Source organism: Acinonyx jubatus, unplaced genomic scaffold (assembly GCF_027475565.1).
Source record: "Acinonyx jubatus isolate Ajub_Pintada_27869175 unplaced genomic scaffold, VMU_Ajub_asm_v1.0 scaffold_40, whole genome shotgun sequence".
Lineage (NCBI taxonomy): Eukaryota > Metazoa > Chordata > Mammalia > Carnivora > Felidae > Acinonyx > Acinonyx jubatus.
This window is the reverse complement of record NW_026463959.1, coordinates 48,590-72,905: the sequence shown is the minus strand read 5'-3', so window position 1 is coordinate 72,905 and position 24,316 is coordinate 48,590. Positions and strand designations below refer to the sequence as shown.

The 24,316-nt window shown below is 53.6% G+C and overlaps 2 protein-coding genes across 3 annotated transcripts; one reads left to right on the top strand and one right to left on the bottom strand.

Moving 5' to 3' along the window:
- Positions 1-33: 33 nt before the first annotated feature.
- LRRC74B (leucine rich repeat containing 74B) lies at positions 34-12,541 on the bottom strand. Its single transcript, XM_053213955.1, has 8 exons — positions 12,382-12,541; positions 10,857-10,999; positions 10,289-10,421; positions 9,155-9,361; positions 3,900-4,009; positions 2,794-2,909; positions 1,955-2,033; positions 34-172 (listed from the first exon to the last, which is right to left on the bottom strand). Exons 1-8 carry the CDS (start codon positions 12,539-12,541, stop codon positions 47-49), a joined length of 1,074 nt encoding a protein of 357 aa, XP_053069930.1. The 3' UTR covers positions 34-46.
- Positions 12,542-13,467: 926 nt separating this feature from the next.
- On the top strand, positions 13,468-24,251 carry P2RX6 (purinergic receptor P2X 6). 2 transcript variants are annotated; one of them, XM_027053157.2, is made up of 12 exons: positions 13,468-13,795; positions 14,575-14,725; positions 16,053-16,124; positions 19,714-19,789; positions 19,989-20,082; positions 20,166-20,246; positions 20,336-20,477; positions 20,572-20,681; positions 22,040-22,133; positions 22,223-22,288; positions 22,478-22,555; positions 22,644-24,251. In XM_027053157.2, the coding sequence occupies exons 1-12, from the start codon at positions 13,740-13,742 to the stop codon at positions 22,725-22,727; spliced, it is 1,104 nt and encodes a 367-aa protein (XP_026908958.1). In that variant the 5' UTR covers positions 13,468-13,739; the 3' UTR covers positions 22,728-24,251. The 2 variants fall into 2 exon arrangements, with proteins under 2 accessions (XP_026908958.1, XP_026908957.1); XM_027053156.2 differs by having other exon boundaries at positions 13,470-13,873.
- The last annotated feature ends 65 nt before the right edge of the window (positions 24,252-24,316 follow it).

Genomic DNA, 24,316 nt, shown 5'->3' with positions numbered 1-24,316 from the left:
CCTACTTTCTTCCTCTAAATGAGAACTCGTGGGGCTGTTGGAAGGATCACAGATGAGATTTATGAAAAGCTCTTACAGAGAAATCCAGCAGTTCTAGGGCAGACCCTGGATTATCCCGGACAGACTTTAGAACTCCAAAGCAGCCTTCGCCTCGCATGGGATTCCTGGACATCTGAGAAACACACACACAATTGAGAAAAACTGAGCCCAGGGAAGCTGGAGGTGGAGCAAGTCAAAAGGGAGGGAAGGATTCTTCATCTCTGATGACAAGTGCCTCAGGACAGCCCCACTGTCTCAGCTCAGAATTTGTCTCCACTGACAAAACACCCTGGGTGAGGCGGTGAGGCTGGGGAAGAGGGGAAGGGAGTATGCACTGGCTGAGTGCCCACCATATGCCCAAATCTGTGCCAGGTGCCAAAGATATGGACACACAAGGCACAGCTCTGCCTTTAAGGAATTCACCCATCACGGGGAGGAGAGGAAAAGGAAACATCATGAAAATGCAGTGTGATAAGTGCAATGAGAGTGTACATCAACCCTTCTGGGGAGGTGAAGTTTACGCACCCGCACTGAGCTTTACGGGTGAGCGGGCAGAGCTGGGTATTTCAGCAAGAGCAGGAGGAGCAAAACAAAGGGGAGAAATTGCATCATGTGCAGAAAATTCAGAGCAGCTTGGGGTGAGCGAATGAGCTTCAGCGGTGGAAGGCAGAGGGGCTGTGGCAGAGCCCAGAGCCCAATGTGCGGTGAATGCCATACTACTAACCTTGGATTTATCCAGAGGGGAGCTGTTGACAGGTTTAAAGCAAGGAGGGGACGGGAGCATGTTTCTGCTTTAGAAAGATCAACTGGCAGGTGACAAGGAAGGACGAGAGATGGGAAATTCACAGGTCAATGGAACTTGAGGGGAAGTGAGAAGGAAGAGCAGGCAGCCCCAGCACCCTGCAGGAAGTAAGATGAAGGTTGGAAGGCAAGGAAAAGAGAGGGAGGAGTGAGCACTGGGCGCCTACTTCTGACTCAGTGAGGAGCCCCCCCTCCCCCACCACCAAGAGGCAGCCCTTAGAGAGAGAGGATGCCTTCGGGTTGTGCTTTATGCCCATGGGACATCTAGGGGATGGTCCAGCAGGTGGCTGTAAATGGGGATCCAGAGCTTAAGAGAGGTCTGGGCTGCAGGGGGGAGCATGGATGGGAGTGCTTCAGGGGGCTCTTCTTCTTCTTCTTCTTCTTCTTCTTCTTCTTCTTCTTTTTAACGTTTATTAGAGAGAGAGAGAGCGCGCGCGCATGAGCAGGGGAGCCACAGAGAGAGGAGACAGAAGATCTAAAGTGGGCTCTGCACTGACAGTAGAGACTGATGCGGGGCTTGAACTCATGAACCATGAGATCATGACCTGAGCCGAAGTCTGATGCTTAACTGACTGAGCCACCCAGACGCCCACAGGGTGCTCTTCTGCCAGTTGATGGAGCTGAGAGCCAGGCAGGGCTGGATGCCCCCCAGGACCTGTCCTCTGAGCACAGTGGCCCACTTGGGCTTCACCTTCCATTGCACCCTCCCTTTTCCTACCCGACTGGCAATGCTGAAGAAAGGGAAACCCCATCTGTCACACAAGGCCTCAAGTAGGTCTGAGCATAGCCAACGGTACACCTGGGCTGACCCAGTGAGCTGAGAAGGAGCAAGGACAGTCGGGAGGTGGAGGTGACACTGCTGGGGGTTGGGGGGAGAAGGATGGACGAGGGAGGAGTCGGAAGAAGTGCCGGGGTCAGGTCAGAGGTGGGTGAGGGAATGGCAAGGGAAAGAAGTGGTCACAGGAGGAAACCAGGAGGTCCCCTCCCTCATCTGGGCTCTAGAAATTTCGTACCCTGCTGCCACTGGAGTGGGGAGATGAGGCAGGGGAGGGATCTGTGTGGACACATACAGGCAGGTCTATGCTGGGGCCTGCCCCATCAGGCTAGCACTCACAACAAGAATCCTCAGTGTCTGGTTGACCCGGAGGCCCAGGCCCAGGCTCAGGGCTCCCACTGCAGAGATGCGGTTGTTGCTGCAACAGAAAGACATATGCATTTTGCTACCTTCCGAGCAGCTGTGTAGAGCCAGATGGTCCCAGGGTCCAACCTGGTGTTGCTGGTGCATCCACCTGCTTGGGCTTCATGTTCCAGCCTCCACTGATGCCCCAGGGACCCTGGGCAGGTCAGTATGTAAAAGCTGGATAACAACCCTGGTTCCCAGTGTTGAGGGAGATCACTCAGCAAGCACACCTGGAGCATCCCTCCCCTACTTTCCCCTCCCTTACCCCCCGCCCCCCACAACCCTGGGATCATGACCTGAGCCAAAATTGAGTTGGACACTCAAACAACTGAGCCACCCAGGCACCCCTCCTCCCCTTTTTAAGTGAAGATGTTTTACATACATGTTTTCACTAGCAGCCCCCACCTATCCGTCAGGAATTATGAGCTCCAAGGTACAAGTGCTGAACTCGAGGGGCACCCGGCTGGCTCAGTCGATAGAGCCCGTGACTCTTGATCTTGGGGTCATGAGTTTGAACTCTTGTAGGGTGTAGAGATTACTTAAATAATTTTTTTTTCAAACTTAAAAAAAAAAAAAACAACCCAGTGCTAAACTTGAGTGAGAAGGAGGGAGCTGGGTGCTCTTGGATTGTGTCTCAAGCCCCATCGTGGGTAAACTGTGGTAGGCTTGGGAGTTGTTAAGGTGGTAAACAGTAACAGGATCATGGAGCCCCTGGTCCCTCAGGTGGCTATGGATCTGGAGACTGTGACACAGGGCCACCCTGTGTGCCTCACCTCATGTTGAGCTCTTCCAACACATTGTTGGTCTTAAGTGCCTCACCCACTGCAGATGCTCCAGGATCTCCAAAGCCATTGTATGAGATGTCCAGGACTCTCAGGAAGATGTTTGCCTAGAATGCAAAAGAGTGAAGCCAGGAGACCACCTGTGAAGTGGGGAAAGCCAGGGGTCACCGCCTCAGAGCCCGGGAGGCCCAGGGTGCAAAAAAGCACGGGCTGAGAGCAGAAGGTCAGAGGTTCCTGGTAAGAGTCTCGTGGCTTGGATGACGGTGACCGGGAGAACCAAATGACTGGAAGCACGGCACCAAGGGTGGTTGTGGGTGTGGATGATCCTCAGAGACTGAGAGGCCCACCGCTCAGCAGCAGACCCCAGGGACACAGTGGTCTGGTTCCATGGCTGCTGGGGGCGGGGGGTGGGGGGCGAGGCTCAAGGGCAGGTCCTCTGAGGCACAGAGCAGAATGACAGAGGGACTCCGGTGAAGGGCTTTGGGGGGGGCTGTGATGGGGAGAAGGGCAGGAGCTTGTGGGTGCACTGGGAGGACAGAGCCTGACCCACCACCCTGTGGGGCAGGATCCCCAGGTCAGCCCCTGAGGAGGGGGGCAAGGCAGCTGCTGCTGTTCCCTGAGGAGGGCCCCACAAAGCTAGCCAGCACCAGGGGCATCCTGGCAGGGGCTAGGAGCCACACATTCCTGAGGCTTATGAACCACAACATCGAAGGAAGCAGGTGGGATGTTTAAGACTATGTGCTGGCATGCAGGGTGCAGGGCTGTCATCTCAGGGAAGCATCTGCATGTGCCCATAGCAGGCATGTGTCACCAGACTGCACGATGTCCCCCACCAGCCATATGTCTGTAATAAATGGAGAAGGTGTGCAACATTGAACTGCAGACCCTTGAGTAAGTGACATGAGAGTGAGCACGGTATTTTGGAGTCACGAAATGGGGCTGGGACAATTAAAATCACCAAACAAAATATTCTTTAAGCTCTGCTTGAAGGATCCAAGGGTCATTTCTGAAGAGCTGCAAAGATAGGAAGATGGCACCTGGGAGACTGTCCCCACAGGACAGGCCAGAGGGCAGATGGGTGACAGAGGTGTTCATACCTCCAGTGCCCTGGCAAAGGCTACAGCTCCTGGTCCTCGAAGGTGATTCCAGTTTATATTAAGCTCGGTGAGTCCAGTATTTTCTGCCAGGGCTGGTCCAAGCATCTCCCCTTCAGAAACACCAAGACAGGCCTTATTCACTCTGTTCTTTCCCTCAAAAAATAATACTGATGACCGCTGTGTGCCAGGGTCTCTGCTTGGCACAACAGTCACCAAGTTGAACCCTATATGGGCCTGCTCTGTCCTAAAAGAATTCACATTTAATGGGGGAGAAGCAGTTGACCCTTGAATAGCACAGGGGTTAGGGGTGCCAGCCCCTGTGCAGCCAAAAATCTGCCTATAACTTTGACCGCCCCCCCAAACCTCAACTACTAACAGCCTACTGCTATTGGATTTTAGAAAGAAGACTTTATCGAGAATGTACAGTGTTGATTAACACATATTTGTATGTTATACATATTATATGCTGTATTCTTACAATAAAGTAACCTGAAGAAAATATTATTATTATTTTTAAAAATTTGTTTAATGTTTATTTATTTTTGAGAGAGACAGAGCATGAGCAGTGGAAGGACAGAGAGAGAGAGGGGGAGACACAGAATCAGAAGCAGGCTCCAGGCTCTGAGCTGGCAACAGAGGGCCCAACGCGGGGCTTAAACTCACAGAGAGATCATGACCTGAGCTGAAGTCAGACGCTTAACCGACTGAGCCACCCAGGCACCCCAATATTATTATTATTATTATTAAACGTTTATTTATTTTTGAGAGACACAGAGAGAGATCGGGGGAGGGGCAGAAAGAGAGGGAGACACAGAATCGGAAGCAGGCTCCAGGCTCTGAACGGTCAGCACCGAGCCCCACATGGGGCTTGAACTCGCAAACGGTGAGATCATGTGCCAAAGTCAGATGCTCAACCGACTGAGCCACCCAGGCGCCCCACCTGAAGAAAATATTAAGAAAATTATGTGGGGCACCTGGGTGGCTCAGTAGGTCGAACATCCAACTCTTGCTTTTGGCTCAGGTCATGATCTCATGGTTTGTGAGATCAAGCCCAGTGTCAGGCTCTGTGCTGACAGTATGGAGCCTGCTTGGGATTCTCTCTCTCCCCACTCTCTGCCCCTCCCCCGCTTATGCACGTGCTTGCTCTCTCTCTCTCTCAAAATAAATAAATAAAACTTAAAAAAAGAAGGAAAATCATAAGAGGAAATACACTTATAATACTAGACTGTATTTATAAAAAAAAAAATTGTGTATAAGTGGACCCACGCAGTCAAACCCACATTGTTCAAATGTAAATACAACTTAATGGGATGTGTGGGACTACTACAAATAGTAGAACAACTACAAATACAACTACAAATGGGGATGTGTGGGAACAGCGTGGGGACTTACTCCCTTTTGAGGAGGGTCAGGAAAGTGAGGAAAAAGGAGATAATCTTGAAGACTGAGGGACTCACCAGGTGTGTGTGCATGCACAGTGGAGAACAGACATGGGAAAGAGCAAATGTGTAGAGGCATGTGGGAGCATAGAGCACCTGAGAAAATTCCCACAGGCCTGGTGGGTGGGGGGAAGCCAGTGAAATGAGGTAGCAATGATGGACACTGGAAAGATACTGAGAGGCCATCAATGCTGGACCAAGACTTTTGGGCACAAACCGATTAGTAGGCAGGGAGGGCTTTAAGAAATGACAAGGCCGGGCTCCTTAGTGGCAGGTGTAGGGTATGGACTGGGGTAGGCAGGGGCAGGGTTAGAACCCAGGACACCAGTTGGAAGGCTTGTGCCATAGTCTATAGGCAAAAGGTGATGAGGCTGGTGCAGCTGTGTGCAAAGGAGACACTTGTGGTGGAGAAAGGAAAGAGGGTGCAGTGCAGGGTAAGAAACCCCGAGAGATTTTTAGCTTATAAAATGCAGAGAAGCCCCAGCCACCCATCATGCTCTCCACTCTGTCAGCATTCAGCCAGTGTGACCTGCTCCCATGCCTCTGGGTTGTCCCCCTGTGTAGAACTGTTGACCCCCTTCTTCACCTGGATAACAGCTCCTCGTCCTTCTAACCTGGGTTCATGACATCAGGAAGCCTTGCTTACCCAGCTGGGCTAGGCTGCCTCAGGCCCAAGTCCACTATGCTTCTATCCTTCCAGGCTCTGATCTAATGACCTCTCTTTGCCTGGCCAGTCTTTCCCATCAGCCTAGGAGTCCCTCAAGGATCTGAATTTGACTCCTCTCCATGGTCTCAGCTCCTCCTCTTGCAGGTTTAGTGAGGCTAGTTTGAAGAAATGCACGGAAGAAAAACAGATGCACTAATTAAGCAGAACTAGCCTGCTTGGGGGGTGCCTGGCTGGCTCGGTCAGTAGAGCATGCAACTCTTGATCTAGGGGTTGTGAGTTCAAGCCCCACCTTAGGTGTAGAAGTTACTTAAACATGAAATATTTTTAAGTTTATTTATTTATTTTGAGAGAGGGAGAGAGTGAGCAGGGGAGGGGCAGAGAGAGAGGGAAAGAGAGAATTTGAAGCACGCTCCACACTCTCAGCTCAGAGCCCAACTCAGGGTCAATCCCACAAACCGTGAGATCATGACCTGTGCCAAAATCAAGAGTCAGAATCACAACCTACTGAACCAACCATGAGCCCCAAAAATAAAATCTCAAAAAAAGAAAGAAAGAGAGAGGAGAGACAGAAAAGAAAAGAAAAGAAAAGAAAAGAAAAGAAAAGAGAAAGACAAGAAAGACAGAGACAGGAAGAAAGACAGGAAGAAAGAAGAAAGAAAGAAAGAAAGAAAGAAAGAAAGAAAGAAAGAAAGAAAGAAAGAAAGAAAGAAAGAAAGGCAGAAAGAAAGAGGGGCACCTGGGTGGCTCAGTCCAGTAAGCATCCAACTTTGGCTCAGGTCATGATCTCACAGTTGGTGGGCTCGAGCCCTGCATCGGGTTCTGTGCTGACCTTGCAGAGCCTGGAGCCTGCTTCTGTGCCTCCCTCTCTCTCTGCCCCTCCCCTGCTTGTGCTCTGTCTCTCAAAAATAAATAAAAATGTTAAAAATGTTTAAAAGAAAGAAAGAAAGAGAGAGAGAAAGAAAGAGAGAAAGAAAGAAAGGAAGAAGGGAAGGAAGGAAGGAAGGAAGGAAGGAAGGAAGGAAGGAAGGAAGGAAGGAAGGAAGGAAAAGAAAGAAAGAAAGAAAGAAAGAAAGAAAGAAAGAAAGAAAGCAAGCCTACTCCAGCAGGACCCACTGGAGCAAGATGCTTTGGCACCTTGGAGAGCTCCCTGCAAGGCTGCTAGGACTCCCAGTGATGCCTTCCTGAGCTAGGACTCTGGATACAGACGCTTCTAGGGCTGAGAAGAGAGAGTGGTGGTCCGCACTTTGTAGGGAAACCCTTCTTTCTGAACAACTAGAGGGTGAGGAGATTCTCCAACATGCATGATTGGCCTCTTGAAATTCCCATACTTGGTCTTCATGACCCCTGTAGCCAACTATGAGGCAGGGGCTACCTTCGCCATGGGTCAGATCGGGAGATTGAGACCTAAGCTCTTCACCCCTCAAGGCAGTTGAGATCCCCACAGATCCCCATTTAGGGAAACAACATGGTCCTGCTGAGTTTGTCCTTTTCCAAGATGAAGACCTCCGTACTCCATATTTGTGCAGGCTTCACAGAGCTTTAGCTTCCGGCCCCTACTATCCTGGCTGTCTCTCTGGTGCTTACTTTTTCACTGTGAAGATCTGGGAGACATCTATACTTAGTTTTTTGGAAGTCTGAAATAAACTTTTCTCCCTGTTTTCAAGTTTATTTATTCATTTTTGAGAGAGAGAGAGAGAGTAGGGGAGAGGCAGAGAGAGAGGGAGACAGAAGATCTGAAGTGGGCTCTGTGCTGACAGCAGAGAGTCCAATGCAAGGCTTGAACTCACAAACCACGAGATCATGACCTGAGGTGAAGTCAGACACTTAACTGACTGATCCACCCAAGCAGCCCTGAACTTCTCTTTTAATTTCACAGACTTCTCATGATGATTCTCTTAGAAGGGAGGCACCTGGGTGGCTTCGTCAGTTAAAGCGACTGACTTCAGCTCAGGTCATGATCTAACAGTTTGTGGATTCGAGCCCCATATTGGGCTCTGTGCTGACAGCTCAGAGCCTGGAGCCTGCTTCAGATCCTGTGTCTCCTCTCTGTCTCTCTCTCTGTCTCTCTGTCTCTCTGTCTCTCTCCCCACACACACACCCCCTTGTGTTCTCTCTCTCTCTCTCTCTCTCTCAAAAAAAGATAATTTTCTTAGAAGGTAAATGGCTCTCTGGCAGTTAAATTCTAAGGCTGATTCTCAAAGGCCAAGGCTGGTACCATTCCTACCCTAAGCAGCTTGAGACAGAAAAGTGATTCCCAAACTTTCTTGATCAGATAAATCTCCTGGGGTACCCATTAAAATGTAGATGCATGGGCATCCCCCCACCAAGATTCTGGTTCAGCAGACCCAGGGCCCAGGGATTTGTATTCCTAACCCAGGGTTCTGAGTGATTCCTGTAACTGACTGGAGTGCTTGAGGACAGACAGGTAGAAGTGCATGCTCCTGGCAAAGCTGATAGTCTGTGCAAAGGCCCCGGGACATGAGAGAAAGTGGTGAGATCAAGAAATCCCATCAAAGTGGATGTACGTGAAGACGGTACTTGAAATAAAATCTTCATGCCTTTTGCCAAGATTTGTAGGCCTGAAGCTCTCCACTGCCTCTTCAACTCACAGCTTGGCCCCTCTCTCCTGGCTCACTAGCCCAGTCACACCGGTGTCTATCAGTCTGGGAAATAAGCCTGCATGTTTACTGTTCCTCTGCTTTAAATGCTCTCTCTCTCTGGTCTTGCTATTGCTGATTCCTTCCCACCCTGCGCATTTCAGCTTAAATGTCATCTCACAGAGCCCTCCCCAACCACCTCTCTATAGCATTCTTCTCTAAAATCATTCCTTTTGTTTATCTTGTGGCACCAATAATTGTAGACAATTATCTAGTTAACGTGTGTTCCTTGAGGCCAGGGACTTTGTTTTGTTCACAACTGGGTCCCTAGTGGCTAAATTAGCACCCAGCACATGCAGCAGCAGGCCATGACTTCCGTGGAATGGATTAAGGGTTCTGTGTGGAAGGACAGGGAGAGGGGTAGGCTAAAGTGGAACATGGGAAATGGGAGCCAGAGTATGAATGTTCAGAATGGTCCTGCCAACCTTCACCCACCCCTGCCCCAGGAAGATGGGCTCAAGTGCCCCCATGGTGACCCTGGTCAGATGTTACCTGCTTGGTCATTCAGCTGGTTATAGCTCAAGTCCAGGGCTTTCAGGCCTGTGTGGGCCAGCAGGAGTTCAGCAAGGTACGGGGCTGCCTGCTCGTCTAGGCCATTTCCTGCCAGCTGTATCTTCTGCATGGTTGGGTTCACCATGAGGGCAGCACAGACAGCCTGGGCTCCCACTGCTCCCAGCTGGTTCTCCGACAGGTCCACATCTAGGGGTCAGCACCACTTCTCAATCAGTGGGATCCGAAGCCCGGCACCACCCTCTTCCGCCTTCCTCTATCCCCCAAACCTCCAGACCTGAGGCAGCAGAAGGGGCTTTGCAGCTGGACCATCCTGGGTCGCATGGTGACTCTGCCACTCACCAGCTGCCTCTCCCCAGGCCCCCAGGCAGCTTCTCTGATGCCCACACCCACCCCACGCATCCACAAGCTTCTTTGTCAAGGGGTTAAAACCGCCTACTTCATGGAGCTGTGCAGGATGCCTGCGATGGAGATCCAGTCACCCTGTTGATGATTCATGCCTGGCAGCGATATAATACATCCACAGAAGTCTTCACTGATGCATTTCTGGGAACTGGCAATGACGGCCCAGGTGGCCATGCTTGGAGCATGTCACATATGCAGTTTCATTTAATACTCAGTACAACTCCAAGGGCTAAGTAGTATTGTTGGGGCCATTTCACAGATTGAAAAGTAAGGCTCAGCAAGGGTGAATGGCTTGCCCAGGGTCATCCCTGGTAGAAGGTGGCTCATCGGTGGTAGAGGTGGCGTTTGCATCCAGCCCCACTTCATTCCCACCCAGCCCTCCACCCTCTCACACTGTCCACCCTTTGGCTCTCTGTTGGAGGACGCTTTCACCCTGCATTTAGGCAATGGGAGGCCACCATACGGAGGGGGAGGTGCTGGCCAGCCAAGGAGGGGAGTGGGGAGTAGGCAATCAGGAGAGGAGTAGCATCCAGCATTGGGGGCACCACAGAGATTCTAACTCCACCCCCATCAGCCCCACCCTGTGTTAAGACCCCTGCACCAGCAACACCAACAGGCCCCAAGTGAGAAGGCCCAGCTATGGGGGGAGCCCACACCCCTCAGGAAAGGGAGGACTCAAATGTGCCCACCAGCCCCAAACTCAGCACTTACCACAAATGCTGCTGCTTTTGCTTAGGGCACCTGCCAGGGCCTCTGCACCGGCCCCACAGAGCCCATTGTCTCGAAGGTCCAGCCGCTTGACATAGGGATGGGAGTTCAGTGCGAAAGCCAGAGCCCGGGCACCCTTGGACAAAGAGGGGCCTGAGGGGCCTGGTCTTTCCTAGGGGCGAAGGCCTCAGACACAGCTAGCCACTACCCTGGCTTGTTTCCAGGGCTCAGCCCACCTGGTGCCCTCCAACTGGAAGGCTCTCTCTTTCCCACATGCCCAGGGGACACCTGCTTCTCTTTTAGGCTTCACCCAGATCTCACTTCCTGGAGCCTTCCCTGACTGCCCCCCCCCCCAGCAGGTTAGAGGTCCCCTGCAGGCCCCTCAACCCTTACACTGAATTCTGTCATAGCCTCGATCCTACCTGTCACCCAGATACAGGGGATGGGACATGCCTGGCACATAGCAAAGTTGGGGAGTGTGCAGTATGGGTTCAAGAAGGGGCCACTCCATGGCTGCTGCCTCTGAGGTCCTTTTACTCCAAGCCTGGCCCCGGGGTTTCCCCAAGGTTACCTGGGGCCCCAGGCCACGGTGCCGCAGGTTCAGCTCTGGGGCTCTCCCTTGGCGCAGAAAGCAGGAGGCGGGCACAACTCTATGGGCCTGGCAAGACCTCAGGTAGAGGGTGTCTTTGACCAGTTCTCCAGGCCCATGGATGCCTGATAGGAGACAGGGAGATGATGAATGTAGATCCCTCTCTACACACAGTAGCCTCCTCCCCCCCACCCTCTGTCACCATCCAGTCTGTGTTTCCCTCTAGAAGCATTTCTTCCTCTGCTAGTAGAGACTGAGGCTCAGAGAAAGCAAATCCTTTCCCTAAAGTCACACAGAAAGTAATAGCTAATCTGAGTAGAGCCAGGATCAGGACCCTGCATGTCTGATGCCAAAGTGCATGCTATGTGTTTTCCACTGGGTTGCAGAACACGTATGTGTTGTGAACATTTTATGGGGGAAGAAACAAACAATTCTGTTTTATACATTCATTAGCTTAGTTGTTCCTGGGGGTTGGGAAAACCCAGCCCTGATCCCATTTCTGGGTAGGACACCCCCTCTTACACAGTTTGGTGGAGTTTTTGCATTTTAACATCACTTTGGGGTGTTTTCTTCTTTTCTCTCTCTCCCTTTTCTTTCTTTCTTTCTTTCTTTCTTTCTTTCTTTCTTTCTTTCTTTCTAAGTTCATTTATTTACTTTTAAGAGAGAGAGAGAGAGAGAGCAGCAGAGAGGCAAAGAGAGAGGGAAAGAGAATCCCAAGCAGGCTCTACCCTGTCAGCTCAGAGCCTGACTTGGGGCTCAATCCCACAAACTGTGAGGTCATGACCTGAGCCGAAATCAAGAGTCCGAAGCTTAATAACCAACTGACCCAGTCAGGCACCCCTCTTTTTTTTTAAGATTTTATTTTTAAGTAATTTCTACACCCAAGATGGGACTCGAACTCACAACCCTAAGATCAAGAGTCCCCCACTCCACCTACTGAGCCAGCCAGGTGCCCCTGGAGGTGTTTTCTTTTTTTTTTTCTCCTTTCCTTTCCTTCTTAAGCTTATTTCTTTCTTTTGAGATCTTTCTTTCTTTCTTTCTTTCTTTCTTTCTTTCTTTCTGAAGTTTATTTATTTTGAGAGAGACAGAGACAGTGTGAGTGGGGGAGGGGTAGAGAGAGAGGGAGAGAGGGAGAGAGTGAGAGAGAATCCAAGCAGGCTCCACACTGTCAGCACAGCGCGTGATGCGGGCCTCAAGCTCAAACTCATGAAACCATGAGATCAGGACCTGAGCGGAAATCAAGCGTGGGACACTTTACTGACTTCGCCACCCAAGCGCCCCTGGAGGCGTCTTCTAAAGATGGAACTCCTGATGCCGCCAGGAGCATTGTGGGGAGGGCACAGGACTGGAGAGACCACAGGCTGTCCTGAAGGTGTCCCACGGAGGGGTGCGCTCCCTGCTGGACAGGGGTCCCCTGCCTACTTGGCCCCAGCCTGCCCTCTGCAACCCTGCGGGATAAGCTCCCAGTTGAGGAGAAAGGCCTGCCCCCATCCCTGCCCGGGAGCACCTTCCGTCTCCTGGTCGGAGTCTGAATCAACTTCCGAACGCTGCTCGGCCTCCGGAGCTCCTGCAAGATGCCCAGCGGCCGCTGCCGCCGCCGCCGCCGCCGCCGCCGCCTCCTCCTCCTCGCCTTCATTCTCCCCAGGCCTCTTGTAGGGACCCCTCATAGTTACGCCCATTTCTCAGTGGCAGCAATGAGGCGGAGACTGCACCGCACAGCTACTCGAGCCTTTCCCCGGGGATGTGGGCGGACCCTCCGTCTGCGCCGATCAATTGGCTATGCCGTGCAGCGAACAGGCGTCCGCTGCAGCCAATAGGAACGCTCCCCTCCCTACAGCCGTCGTCTGGGCAACCCAGGTGTTGTGGGTTGCTATAGAAACCGTCTCTGGACTGGGTAGACCTTTAGCCTGCTGACAAGCTGAGCGGATGAGAGCGTGCTCCACGGTTTCAGCATCGGTCCCCCTTCCCCGCCTTCCACGGACTGGGGAACGTGGCTGACTCCAGAGTCTGTGCCTTAGTCCCTGCGCTCTGCGGGCGCACGGCACGAGAAAGCCTGGGGAGCCTTGCAAAGCCCCATCACCCTCCTCTCTGGAGCCAGAGTCACGCTCTCACCGTATGGCTGCCAGTTCTCTCTCATGCTCTGGCGTCTCATATGCTATTTCCTCCACCAGGAACATTCCTCTCCAAGTTTCCTTGTTGAACTTCAGAATCTGCAAGCGTCACTTCAGAGATCACTTTTTTCCTGAAGTTTTTCTTCCTTTCTTTTTTTCTTTTATTAATTGTTTCGACGTTTACTTATTTTGGAGAGACAGAGAGAGACAGCGTGAGCAGGGGAGGGGCAGAGAAGGAGGGAGACACAGAATCTGAAGCAGGTTCCAGGCTCTGAGCTGTCAGCACAGAGCCCGACGCGGGGCTTGAACTCACAAACCGCAAGATCATGACCTGAGCCCAAGCCGGACGCTTAACCGGCTAAGCCACCCAGGCGCCCCTTTCCTGAGGTTTTTCTTGACCCCTCCTCTGGGCTCCTGCAGTCCTCATGCTGCCCTCTCACAGTACCTATGACACTTGTCATTTCCTCCTCCTTCCCTCCCCCAAGGAAGTGAGGCCAGAGGGCAGGTTGCAGGGGCTGCTCCTCTCTGCCTGGCCCTGGGCCCCTGCAGAGGGAGAGGGTGGCAGGCCCTGGGCAGCTGGTGGTTGGGACTAAACCCAGGGCTGAGGGGTGGAGGCTGGAACCTGTCCCAGTGGAAGTGTCCCTTTAATAGCTGCTGGCCCGCCGGCTTGGACGCCTGCTTTACCTCCTATTCAGCTGTGGCTGCAGCTGCTGTGCTGACTCATGTGCCCCAGCAGACAGCAGGAGCTGGAAGCATGGGCTCCCCGGGGGCCCTGGCGGGCTGGGGGCTTCTGGATTACAAAACGGAGAAGTATGTGATAACCAGGAACTGGCGGGTGGGCGCCCTGCAGAGGTTGCTGCAGCTCGGGGTCATGGCCTACGTGGTGGGGTAAGAGAATGGCTCCTGGGCCACACTGGCTGGAGGGATAATGACTCTTAGTCCTGGGCTGAGGGTTGAGGGTTTGACTCTTCAGGGGCTGAGCTGGTGGTAGCAGAGGGGAGCAGGTGGGAACAGGGGAGCAAGTAGGCAGAAGGGAGGATCTTTGTCTGTCTGGAGGTCAGTGGATACAAGAGCAAGCTGTATGCTTGTGTACTCCTTCCTGTGTGTCCACCTGCCTCCTCTCCTGTGCCTTGTTGCCAGGCCCATATTGGGCTCTGCACACAGAGCAAGATGGGCCCCCACCCATACCCAGGAGGCCCCTGGTGGGGTAGGAAGTAGCTCCTGATGTTTGGGAGAGCTGCAGCACTAAGGTCCCCGATAGAGACCACCAATTTTAGCTGGGTCGGGGGAGTCTTTAAGGAGGAGTTGGGCCTAGCCAGGACAGGAGGAGGGTGTTGGCTGGTGAAGGAGGAGGTGATGGGCATCTCCAAGCCCATGGGTGCCATGAAAGACTGGCTCTCTGATCATGGTTGGAGCTTCTGATCTGTGCAGGGTGTTTGGGGTGGAAAATGAGGCTGGAGGGGAGCTAGGGGCCCTGAATCCTGGGTTGGGAGCCTGCAGGGTGTATGAGGAGAGAGGCTGAGAGGGTGGGTCCCACTTGCTTACCATGGGCCAGGGACGTGCCACACTGCCCATCAATTCTTCCTAAGGTGGGCTCTCCTCGCCAAAAAAGGCTACCAGGAGCAAGACCTGGACCCCCAGATTTCCGTCATCACCAAACTCAAAGGGGTTTCTGTGACCCAGATCGAGGAGCTGGGTAACCGACTGTGGGATGTGGCAGACTTCGTGAAGCCACCACAGGTAGGTGCCGTGGTTCTGCTGCTAGGCAGTGACACCTCTGATACCACCCTTGCAGAGAATGTGTGTGAGAGAGGCATGTGATGCCAGAGCAGGGTGCTGGCACCGTCATAGGGCCGGGCTTGGGAAGAGCCTTACAGAGGAGTGGTGCCTGGATAGGGCTTTCTGGGATGTGTAAGGAGTGTCTAGGAGGACAAGGGGACAGACCAGGAAGCCAGGCCAGAGGAACAGCCTTTACAGAGGCTGTACTTAGAAGAGTGGAAAGTTTAGGAACTCAAGGCTTGAGCTTGAGGGTGGGGCAGGAGAAGCTTGGGGAACCAGGGCCTTGAGCTACCTGAATGCTCCCCTCCCTGACCTGGGACACTCCTCCTCTGGCCCTCCCACGAGGCATTTCTGGCTCCTCCCTTTACCCAGATTGCCCACAGCCTCAGTTTCTACCTGTATCCTGCCAGTGCCAAAACTGTAACCCCAGTGACCTCCTGCCTCTAGCACAGCTGCCTCCTGGGTACACACCCACCACGTCCATAGAAAAATCATCTCCCTCTCCCAGTGTGGCCTCTCTTCATCCAATGAGGGCCAAAGCTGGACCTGTCCCTCCCTCTGACCATCCCATCTCCTAGTAGTTTTCACTGCTGCCCGTGTCGTACCTGTATGAGGCCGTGACCTTCTAGTGGGTAGTGGGTCCCCGGATGCACTCTACCCAGCAGCCAGCCTGAGCTGTCCTATATGTTATCAATCGGAGCTTGACAACCCTTGTTTCCACCCTGGGGAGACTTCCTTTCCATAGTGGTGGCCACCGAGTCCCTCCAGATCCTGACCGCTGTCACACCTGCTGCCTTCTCTCTTTCCTGGGTGTGCATTGCCCCAAACTTTCAGAACTCACACACACGGCGCTTGGATGCCAGCCACCCTGCCTGTCCTTAGCCACCGTTTGCCCAGGCAGAGTTCACCGCCTGCTCCACTGGCCCCTGACCATGTGTGCAACGAGGGGCCTGCCTCCCGACTAGCCTGGGCAGGCTCCTGGTCCAACTCAGCTCTGGATCTTCAGTGCCTGGAAGCAGGAGGCAATTGGAAAATTCTGGTTGAAGGAATGAATACAAACATGGAAGATACACTTGTCTCAAAGAGGCAGCTGTGGGCTTAGAAAAGGCCAGAAACCCAGCTGGCCTCTCTTCTCTATTTCAACTTGCCTCACTGGAGGCGCTCTCCTGGGGCAGAGTTGATGACTTGATGGGGCCAGGACCCCTTTCCCCACAAGCCAAGCTGCCAGCTTCTGGCCTCTCTCTTTTGGAGAGGGAAGCAGAGACTGACTCTGACACTTGCTTTCTAGGGAGAGAATGTGTTCTTCTTGGTGACCAATTTTCTTGTGACGCCAGAACAAGTTCAGGACAGATGTCCAGAGGTAAGGTTGCTCAGGAGCTTCCCAGAGGGTCCCTAGTTCCTCTGCCAGACCTGGGTCACCAGCCATGTCCTCCGCTCGCCTTCCCAGGTAACTGAGGGCTTAGTATATATATGCTACTGTATCCCAGGCACTGAGCGAAAACCTTTTAGTGAATCATTCCATTTAGTCTTCACAAATACCTTGCCTGGTAGGAATCACTAATGATCCAGGAGCACCTGGATGGCTCAGTCCGTTAAGCGTCCTACTTCGGCTCAGGTTATGATCTCACAGTTTGTGAGTTCGAGCCCCACGTCAGGCTCTGTGCTGACAGCTCAGACCCTGGAGCCTGCTTCAGATCCTGTGTCTCCCTCTCTGCCTCTCCCCCGTTCACACTCTGCGTGTGTATGTCTCTCTCTCTCTCTCTCTCTCTCTCTCTCTCTCTCTCTCTCAAAAATAAATAAACATTTACAAAAAATTTTTAAAAAGGAATTACTATGATCCCATTTAAGATGAGAATCTCAGTAAAGTAGAGTCACATGTTCAAGGCCGCCCAGTCTCTGGTCCTCCAAGCAGTCTTCTGGAGTCTTCCACTGTAGCCCCCTGTGAGATATCCAGGTCCCTTCCCTTCCTGGTCCCACCTCTGGGCACCTTCCAGTTTGTCAGAACTGGGTATAAGACTCAGGTGAGCTCTAATAGAGCCCTTCCTCTCTTGTATGCACAGACTCTATTAATGTGTCCCAAGTCAGCTTCCATTTTTGTGGGCAAGCACGAAAACACCAGCTTATGCTGACCCGATGGTCACTTATGATCTCTGGGCATTAAAAAAAAATTTTTTTTAACGTTTTATTTATTTTTGAGAGAGAGAGAAAGACAGAGTGCGAGTGGGGGAGGGGCAGAGAGAGAAGGAGACACAGAATCTGAAGCAGGCTCCAGGCTCTGAGCTGTCAGCACAGAGCCCGATGTGGGGCTTGAACTCACGGACCGCGAGTTCATGACCTGAGCTCCACTCAGACACTTAACCGACTGAGCCACTCAGGTGTCCCAGGCAGTTTTTACAACTGTGGTCACACCAGAGTCGCTCATCCTATTCTTGTCTATTTCTCATCCAGAATTGCAGGTTTTCCACCTAAAATCTCCCCATTGTCCCTTGCCTAAGGGTGACCCATGGATCCAGCGTCTGTCACAGTGCACAGTGCTCTTCTCTCCAGTTATGGGGGTTTTTTTCCCTCAAATTTGTGTGTGTGTGTGTGATAAAATACATGTAACATAAAATTTACCATCTTACCCATTAAAGAATTTTTTTTGTTTACTTTTGAGAGAGAGAGAGAGAGCAAGCAGGGGAGGGGCAGAGAGAGAGGGAAAGAGAGAGAGAGAGAATCCCAAACAGGCTCCATGCTGTCAGCTCAGAGCCCAATGTAGGGCTTGAATTCAAACCTCGAGACCATGACCTGAGCCGAAACCAAGAGTCGGACACTTAACTGACTGAGCCACCCAGGTGCCCCGCATCTTACCCGTTTTTAAGTGTATGGTTCTCCAACTGTGGATTTTATTTGAGCAGTTGGGACTCGGGACATAGCCTTGGAAGCTTACTTCCATGGTAACAGCTTTTTAAAATCACCTCTAACACGGGACACCTGGGTGGCTCAGTGGGTTAAGCATCGACGACTCTTGGTTTCGGCCCACATCATGATCTCACAGTTTGTAAGTTTGAGTCCTGCGTTGGGCTCCATGCTGACAGTGAGGAGCCTGCTTGTGATTCTCTCTCTCCCCCTCTCTCTGCCCCTCCGCTGATTGCTCGCTCTCTCAAAGTAAATAAACTTAAACAAAAATTTTTTAAATCACATCTAACATTTAATTGCTTGCAGGGCTGGGGAGTAACTGTGTGGTCACCTGTCCCCTGTGTCCTGATTGTTGGTGCCACCACAGTTGCTGGAGGCATCACATGTCCTAGGTTGGCTCTGTCCACAAAGGATGTGAAGCATGTGCACAAAGGATGTGCTTACACACGGCAAACATACACGATGTCCTTCATTTTCTAAATGCTCAGAGGACATCTGATTAATGTTCAGGCTGTAGGCTGTCCTGAAAATTTCCTGAAGCCATCATTCTGTGTTTTCGGGATCCATGTGATTTGCCTCATGTCCCAGCTTCTAGGTCTTCCTATGAAACTACTGGAGCTGGGAAGTAATCAGATCAGACAACATGGCTTCTGGAGACTCACCAGAGATCCCGCCAGCTCTTCTCGGCGGTCCTGGTCATCCGGTCCTTCCCGACATATTGGCTGTGCTCCTTGGAGACTCAGCCTTTAGCAAACAACTGCTGAGCCTCTTGGGGGCCAGGCCTGATGCTGGGCTTGCAAGACTCCACCCCCTTTTATCTCAAGGAGCTCCTGCACAGGCAGCCCAGCCAAGGTGGCCGGTCCCGTGATGGGGGCAGAGGCTGCAGCTGCAGACCCAGGGAGGCATGTCTGCCAGCTCAGGGCCTCAGGAAGGGTTTCCCACAGAACTCAAGGCTCAAGTGGGATCTTGAGACGGTCCAGGCAGAGGGAGCTGTATGAGCAAAGGCCCCAAGCTATGTGAGATGAGGCACCTCCAGGGTCACCTGCTGCTGAGTGGGGTTGGAGCCTAGATTTGGATTCGGGTGGCAAGGGGGTAGCCCAAGACCTCAGGGGCCCTGTGGACTCTGTGAAAGAGCTAAACTTGATCACAGGAGCATGGCAGAACTAGGGATGGTCTCTGCTGAATGAATGAGGCAGATGATGCAGACAGCGGCCCCGTGGTGGTTATCATGAGGTTCGATTGGAGGAGACGGTGGCCCAGCCAGGGTGGAGGGGAGGGGCGGACTCAGGACACAGGAGGCCCCACTCTGTCCTCTGCCCACGTATCACGGTCCCAACCCCACACAGTCCCACTGTCTCATTTGGCTTGGAGTCCCCAAGTCCTTCTTGCCACCCTGGCACACCGCTCCTCCTTCTGCTCCTGAGCCAGGTAACCTGGACAATGGTGCTCACTGTCAGCCTGGGGCAGAGCTGTGTCTGAGAGTGTGCCTTCCTCTTTGGGGGGTGTAGGACCCCCAGAAAGTTTGCTAGTCCCCCCTTCTGACTGATCGCCAGAACGCTTTGCCCAAGAATAAGTAGGGGAGGGACTAGCCTATGGTCCCTCAGCAAGTGTGTGTGGTCCTGCCACTTCCCTACCCAGCCCCCTCCAGCTAGGTCCCTGCCCTTTGTTCACCGTGCCCCACCCCGCCACTCTGGCATGAACTAGCCCTTCCCAGAGTCCCTTCACCTTCCCTGTTCTGTTGTCTGAGGTGGACCAGAGGATCTGGGCCTCCGGCCAGGAGAGAGCTATCAGGAAGGAAGGAGGCTTGCTCTGCCTTGGAATACAGCACCTGCGCCCCTATCTGGCGGGGGGTGGGGGGTGGCGGTGCTTGCCACCTTCCTCCTCCAACCACCTCCTTTTATTTTTACCCTCCAGCTTTGCCATGTGCCCCCAGACTCAGGGACCTCTATGCAGCTAAGGCAGGGAGGGCTGTGTCCCTGCAGACTGCAAGACTGGGTCACAGAGGGGAAACAGTCCCCGAGCCCTTGGCAACTTTGCTTTCCCCACCTCAGCACCCTTCCATCCCGCTGGCTAACTGCTGGGCTGATGAGGACTGTCCGGAAGGGGAGACGGGGACACACAGCCACGGTCGGTAACTGTGGGCCCTGTCTTCCATGGGCTCCCCTGGGTGGGGGCTCCAGGGCCCGGGCTGGGACCCTGGGTGGTTCTTGAGGGCAGGCCTGGTGGTGCCTCTGCATCTCTCCTTTCTGTCAGTGGCCCCCTGCCCTGTCTCATCCCCTGGCCCTGTGGAGATTTGAGGGCCTGGTGTTTGTTTTGTATTCTCAAGGCATAAAAACGGGCCAATGTGTGGAATTCAACGGGACCCACAGGACCTGTGAGATCCAGGGCTGGTGCCCCGTGGAGAGCGGCACTGTGCCCATGTAAGTCTCTCCACCCACCCCCACCCACCTCCAGGACAAGGCCCCAGAACCCAGGAGTCTGCCCTTCACTTCTTTACCAGCAGGAAGCCCCTACTGGTCCAGGCAGAGAACTTCACCTTGTTCATCAAGAACACTGTCACCTTCAGCAAGTTCAACTTCTCCAAGTAAGTGTGGGTGTGTCCTGCTGGCCCCAGACCCTCCTTGTGTCCTGTCTTACCTGACCGTCTGTCCCATCCCCCACCCCCACCCCCAGGTCCAATGCCTTAGACACCTGGGACGCCACTTATTTCAAGCGCTGTCGCTACGACTCACGCTACAGCCCTTACTGCCCTGTGTTCCGCATTGGGGATCTCGTGGCTGCAGCTGGAGGGGTCTTTGAGGACCTGGCATTGCTGGTGGGTCCATGGGGGGAAGAGTTCCAGGAAGGCTCAGGGAGAGGGTCCCGGGGCCTGCGTGCTGCTGAAGCAGCGAGCAATGTGCTGTGTGCAGGGAGGTGCTGTGGGCGTCCGAGTCCACTGGGATTGTGACCTGGATGCTGGGGGCTCCGACTGTCGGCCCCACTACTCCTTCCAGCTGCAGGAGAGGAGCTACAACTTCAGGTGCGGCCCCTACTGCCCTCCTGCTGTTCCTTAGCCAGGTCCCCCCACTGTCCTGTGGCAACCAGGACTGGCCACACCCTGGCCCAGCTCTCTGGAGATTCCATTGTGTGTGTGAGGAGGGCCCCAGGGGCAGGAGGGGTGTCCTAAGCTCTGGTCCCCCAGCACAGGCTCTGTCCAGCCTCCCTCCTGATCCCATCCCCCTTCTGTTCCCTGGGACTCCTCAACCCCCCCAGCCCCTCTCCCACCCCACCCTGCCTCTAGCACCTCCCTCCTCGGCTGGGGGGGGGGGGTTCTTTTTTACTTTTCCCTTAGGTCTTATCTCAAAAATTTCAAAAACCTACATAAAAATGCAAAGCCATATACCCTCTATCTGGGTTCACTAGGGTTTTTTTGGTTTTGGTTTTATTTTTTATCATTTTGCCACATTTGCTTTCTCTCTCCCTCTCTAGAACGAGCTGGATATAGTTAGATAGATTTCAAAGGGAAGCATTTTAGAGTAAGTGGCAGACATCTGACACTCTTCCTCTCAACACTGTCCTGAGAATGAGGACCTTACCCACGTGACCACGGTACCACAGTCACACTCAATACATTTAACATTGGCAGAGTAAATCGAATATTTACTCTGAATTTCTCCAACCATGCCAATAATAGTCCTTTATCTTTTTATTTTCTGATCCAGGATGCTTTCAGGGATCTTGTGTTGCATTTATTGTCATGTCTTTGAGTCTCCTAAACAGATCTCCCTCAACCTGCCGGGAATCCTTGTCACTTCCTGTCACCTGGTCATTGTCACACATACGCGCACACAGCCCCCAGGCCTAGAGACCATGTCCCTTGACATTGCTCACTGGGCTTTTCCTGGCCTGGCTTCCTTGACCTCCCCGGCCCTTTGCAATGATGAGGGGCTGGCTCCCTACCCACATTCTGCTTCCTGCACCTCTGTGCTCTTACCTGTCCTACTTTCTCTGTCTAGAACACTCCTTCCTGACCCCTGGAAGACCAGCCTCAAAGTATCCCTTGTAGAAAGCCTTTCCCACCCAGTTTCTAGGGGTAGTGAGTTCCCCCTCGCCCTTTGGACTCACACAGCCCAGATCTTGCCTCCCTACCTGCCCCCTCCCCCAGTAATAGTGTCTATGTAGGGATCCTGCTGTCCCCTCTGTCCCCTCAGCAGGCAGGGAGCTTCTACGGGGCAGGTCCCAGGTTGCCTTTTCCCTGGGTCCTCAGCAATGGCACAGGGGGAGACAGCTGGGGATGGGGGTTTTTAGAATCAATGGATGGGTAAGAAGGAGGCCTGGGAGGACCAGCCCAGCCCAGGAGTGGCAGCAGAGCAAGCCACCAGACTTTCCTACCCTCAGGACAGCCACTCACTGGTGGAAAGCCTCAGGTGTGGAGGCTCGGAGTCTGCTCAAGCTCTATGGGATCCGCTTCGACATCCTTGTCACTGGGCAGGTAGGAGGTGTTGGGTGAAGGCAATGGGTGGTAGGAGTAGGAGGGGGAGACGGTCATAGCTCTAGAGGCTCAGCCCAGGTCGGTCTCAGGCAGGGAAGTTCGGCCTCATCCCCACGACCATCACTCTGGGCACCGGAGCAGCTTGGCTGGGTGTGGTGAGTCTGACTAACGTGGGCTCCCTTTGGTTGCAACTGCGTGCCCAGGCCTGCCCAAGTGCATACCTGAGCCCCACCCCCCGCCCCCCACTCCTCTCCCGTGCATAACGTTGTCTTGTGGTGAGGGCCGGGGAGGTGGTAGAAGGGCAAGTTGAGGGCCAGGGCACAGGTCTGCCCTGCCTTTCCCAGATCACCTTCTTCTGTGATCTGCTGCTGTTGTATGTGGACGGAGAAGCCCATTTCTACTGGAGGACCAAGTATGAGGAGGTGAGCCACGGACCCGTCCAGATCCTTGGGTTCTGTTACACTTTGGAGGATGTTGGCCAGAGCCCTGATGTGATGTTCTCACTTGCAGGCAAAGGCTCCGAAGGTGACCACCAACCCCGAGCAGACAGAACCAGCTTCTGCACCCCCGTGCATGGCTGCCCAGGTGTCTTAGAGGGGACCCAGTCTGGGAGCCAGACACCGACACCAGAGTGACCGTGCCAAGGCTCCGGTCTCCCACTCACTGGCCTGTTCCTGAGGCCTGCAGCTGTTCCCTGCTGGTTGTGGGGTGGGGGTGGGGGCCCACCTTGGGGACCTCCTGGGCAAAGCCCCAGCAGGAGCAGGTATGGGGGAGGGGAGAATTCCACCCTCCTACTCCCAGACAGACTGTCTCTCCCCTGACTCCAGCTCTAGCAGGATGCTGCCTGGGGGAGCCAGAGAAGCCAGTTTCGTATAGAGACCTGCAGCAGAACAGGAGCCACAGAGAAGAGGAGCCCCTGGGATACCCCCTTGACAGGGCAATGGTCCAGTGGGGCTCCTGCTGTGTCTAGGTCTAAAGAACTCTCTCCCAGCCTCCATCACCAGTGTTTTCAGAGGTGGCCTACTCACCAGCTGTCAGCACTGACCCTCCCACTGGCAATGGCGGACTCCAGCCCTCCTCCCCCTACCTACACCCCATCTTAGGTAGAACCCCTCCCTCTCAGCTGTGCCCCGCTGGGGTCTGTGCAACTGGAGTCTAAAGCAAGGGAGAAAGAAGCCTGACAAGAGGGGTCAGCTGCTCCCATGTTGGGTTGCCTGAGGTGGGCTCCTACCCAACTCTGGGCCTCATCCATGGAATGAGGGGTATGTAGGAAGTTAATCCAACCCCCTGGCACCCCAGGCAAGGGCACAGGCACCCTTTGGTCTCACACCTGCCCAGCTTATGAGCATCAGCTCCTTCTTGGTAGTAGCCCTTGGGGTGTGGAGGGTTGGGATGGGGAGGAGAAGGTGAAGAGGTTGAGTTAGTGGTCACTGGATCCTTTGGGATCTTCTATATGCCTCCTCATTAACCCCCCCAGCCCTGGAACCTGCTCACTGGAGCCATGGGGTTAGGGAAGCTGTCCATCTGCTACCCAAGGTTATATCTAAGAACCTGTCAGGGCATCTGCACGTCCCAAAGGACACAAAGACCCCCAGCGGGCTGGCCTGGTATCTTTCAGGGTCTGAGTCCTGCCTGCTGGAGAAATCCCCCACCCCCCACAGCCCCATATCAGTAGGGGAGGAACAAGGGCTGTAGGAGCCAAACTCCTTCCTGCTCCCAGGGCAGAGGCAAGGATTTGGGAGTACCCACCCCAGGGAGGCAAGGGGCTTCTTTCTCATGGGTCCCTGGTGACCAGGGGTGTGCTGGCAGTTTGGCGGTGGAGCAACAAAGGCCAGCTGGGGAAGACCAGGGCTGGCGCTCAGGCTGAACTAGCATCTGGGAGGCACCTGGAGCCTCAGCAAAGCCTCAGGGTCTCTGCTGCTTCTCAGTCCCCAGAGCAACGTCCATGGGGAGGCAGGTTCAGAAGAGCCAGGGTGAGAGAACATGGCTCTGAGGTGTGGTCATTGGAGTTGGGGTCACATGTACCTGGTTGTCCTCAGGGCCCAATGAAAGCTGTCATAGCTGCAGAAAGTCAAGAGTAAAGCCTGCCAAAACCAGCAGCTTCCTGTGTAGTCCTTATATGCAGGAATGGGTAGTTGAAAGCAGTGGTAGGGGGCGGGGAGGGCCTGATGACCCCCCCAAAG

What these genes read in the sequence shown, in the direction of transcription:
- LRRC74B (XM_053213955.1), bottom strand. Translation starts at nt 12,541, where the DNA reads ATGAGGGGTCCCTACAAGAGGCCTGGGGAGAATGAAGGCGAGGAGGAG. An exon ending in CTCCGACCAGGAGACGGAAG is followed by an intron (nt 11,000 to 12,381) that starts GTGCTCCCGGGC and finishes GTCTCCTATCAG; the next exon opens with GCATCCATGGGCCTGGAGAA. An exon ending in CCTTTGCCAGGGCACTGGAG is followed by an intron (nt 2,910 to 3,899) that starts GTATGAACACCT and finishes TTTGCATTCTAG; the next exon opens with GCAAACATCTTCCTGAGAGT.
- P2RX6 (XM_027053156.2), top strand. Translation starts at nt 13,740, where the DNA reads ATGGGCTCCCCGGGGGCCCTGGCGGGCTGGGGGCTTCTGGATTACAAA. An exon ending in GTCATGGCCTACGTGGTGGG is followed by an intron (nt 13,874 to 14,574) that starts GTAAGAGAATGG and finishes ATTCTTCCTAAG; the next exon opens with GTGGGCTCTCCTCGCCAAAA. An exon ending in ACTTCGTGAAGCCACCACAG is followed by an intron (nt 14,726 to 16,052) that starts GTAGGTGCCGTG and finishes CTTGCTTTCTAG; the next exon opens with GGAGAGAATGTGTTCTTCTT.